Source organism: Psammomys obesus, unplaced genomic scaffold (assembly GCF_907164565.1).
Source record: "Psammomys obesus unplaced genomic scaffold, mPsaObe1.curated_primary_1811, whole genome shotgun sequence".
Taxonomy (NCBI): domain Eukaryota; kingdom Metazoa; phylum Chordata; class Mammalia; order Rodentia; family Muridae; genus Psammomys; species Psammomys obesus.
In genome coordinates this window covers 338,321-341,069 of record NW_026590341.1, presented here as the reverse complement: position 1 = coordinate 341,069, position 2,749 = coordinate 338,321, and the positions used below count along the sequence as shown (strand labels likewise).

Sequence of the window (2,749 nt, the reverse complement as noted above, 5' to 3'; positions counted from 1 at the left end):
ACCCCCATCTCCACCACCCCCATCTCCACCACCCCCATCTCCACCACTCCCATCTCCACCACCCCCATCTCCACCATCCCCATCTCCACCACTCCCATCTCCACCACCCCCATCTCCACCATCCCCATCTCCACCACCCCCATCTCCACCACTCCCATCTCCACCCCCATCTCCACCACCCCCATCTCCACCACCCCCATCTCCACCACCACCACTCCTACCACCACCGTCACGATGACCCCCACCACAGGTGAGAGTTTTTCTGGGGCCTTTGCTGTTGTGAGAATCCAGCATAGAGAGCTCTTCTGGGGGCCAGAGCCAGGTCTGTGCATACAGCCTCCATTCTGCAAATCAACTGGGAATTTAGGTAGTATTGACATTTCTCTGAACTAGGGAATTTCCTTACTTCCCCCTGCATTTGCTCCAGTTCAAATCCCATCTATGATGAGTGAGCGGTCAGGGGTATGACAGACACAGGGGAGAACGTTTGAGGACCTGGGCTGAGCTTGGTCAGTTGGCAAAGCACTTGCTTCACAAGCGTGGGGCCGTAGGTTTGATACCCAGAGCCCGTGAACAAATGCCAGGCATGGGGGTTCACATTTGTAATCCCACTGTGGGGGACACGGAGACAGCAGGATTCTTGGGGCTCACTGTTAGTCAGGTATAGCTTCATTGGCAAGTTCCAGGCCAATGGCAGACCTTGTCTGAAAGGAGGTAGGTGGCATTCTCGAGGATGACACTGGAGACTGTCCTCTGGTCCCCGCACTCACGTATGCACATCTACATACACACGTGTACAGGTGTACACACACAAACGCGCACCCACAGACGCACACACACAATGCAGGCTGAGCGTGGCGGTGCACACTTACAACCGCCTCTGAGGAGGAAGAAGCGGGATGATTGCCATGAGTTTGAGGCCTATGGTATATTTGGAGTTCCAGGCTGTGCAGGGCTGGGCAGAAAGACTAGGCTTTTTAAAAAAGTCTCATATTGTGCAGTAATATCCTCCTTTTTTTTTTTTTTTCTTGATTGAAGTTCCAGCAACAACTCCTCGTAAGTGACGTTGACGATACTTTCCCGTGATAAGTAGGGCTCAAAAGGAAAAAAACAACATTATATCTTTCAAAATGACTCCTGGGCTTCCTTCGGAAGCAGGTGTTGAGGACAGGCTACACTTACTGCTTGAGGATTGTATCCATTGTGCTTACTGTATTATTGTATTTATTTACTGTTTGCAAGTCCCTGGACACGGAGGTGGGACCTGTGTGAATGACCATGTTCTTGTCAGGAAGAGAAACAGCCCCTTTCACACTCTTTCTTGGGAATGGCTCTCTTGTTAGTCTTCCCCCCTCACAGAGATTCAGCACTGACAAGGAGGGGTACTGAGCTGGGGCCACAGGTATGTCCCACCTAGACATGGCCTGGTGGCTCCTTCCCTCTTAGCATCAGTCTTTTGGCCGCCAAAAGGTGGAAATGGGTCTATTCTGAACTCTGACCCCATCAACCTGGCTCCTTGGTGATGATGGGAGGGTGGTCACGTGTATCTGTGAGGTGCAGAGCTCGCTGAGGACTCCGAATCACCCCAGTCTCTCTCAAGCACTAATGGCCTGTGTGTAAATTTACTTCTCTAGGCATTTCATGCTGCTTCTGGTCCGACTGGATTAACGACAACCATCCTACCCATGAAAATGGTGGTGATCGAGAGAACTTTACCCATGTCTGCAGCGTTCCTGAGGACATTGAGTGCAGATCAGCCACAGAGCCCAAAGAAAGCTGGGAGAAACTGGGCCAGAAGGTACACTGTAGTGTCTCAGATGGGCTCATTTGCAAAAATGAAGAGCAGTATGGAATTGGACAATGGGAACTTTGTTATGACTATGAGATACGAGTCTACTGTTGCTATCCAATGGAATACTGTCCCACTTCAACCATCACACCTACGACTTCACCAACGACCACATCCACCACTCCACCTACCTCTTCACCAACCACCCTACCTACAACATCGCCGCTGACTCCATCTACTACTTCACCATCAAGCTTGCCTATCACTTCAACAGTTTCGCCGACTACCCCAGCTACCACTTCACCAACAAGCTTGCCTCCTACCGCACCAGTCGTTTTACCAACCACCTCACCGATGACCACACCCACCATCTCATCTACCGCTACGCTGATGACTTCATTTACGACTTCACAGACATCTTCACCAGCCCCCCCCACTAAGAGCTCACCAACCACACCTGCTACCACCTCACCGACCCCTTCACCGGGAACCTCAACTACCACAACACCAAGCACCTCACCCACCACCTCAACACCGGTGACTACCCCCTTCACCACAACAGTTTCCACTACATGCATTGAAGAATGCAAGTGGATGGGCTGGAAGGATTCTGGAAAACCCTCCTACGGGATGGGGAGTGGAGACTTTGAACCGGTTGAGGGCAGCTGTGAGCCAGGCTGGGAGGTGAACAACGTCTCCTGCAGAGCCGTGCTGTACTCCAACGTTCCGCTTCAGCAGCTTGGACAGGAAGTGACTTGCAACAAAGATGTAGGGCTGGTGTGCAGAAACTCAGAGCAGCCGATGGGAGGGTGGATGCCCGTGCGCATGTGTCTCAACTATGAGATCAATGTTGAGTGCTGTAGATGTGGGCCCACCACCACTCCAAAGACCACCACTCCAAAGACCACCACTCCAAAGACCACCACTCCAAAGACCACCACTCCAAAGACCACCACTCCA

At 51.9% G+C, this 2,749-nt stretch overlaps 1 protein-coding gene across 1 annotated transcript in view; it reads left to right on the top strand.

The window, feature by feature from the left end:
* Positions 1-2,749, top strand: part of Muc2 (mucin 2, oligomeric mucus/gel-forming) — a 31,394-nt gene that overhangs the window by 12,589 nt on the left and 16,056 nt on the right. The window contains exon 29 of the mRNA XM_055606893.1: positions 1,635-2,652. Within this exon, the coding sequence (XP_055462868.1) occupies positions 1,635-2,652 (1,018 nt within the window). The remainder of the gene's footprint in view (positions 1-1,634; positions 2,653-2,749) is intronic.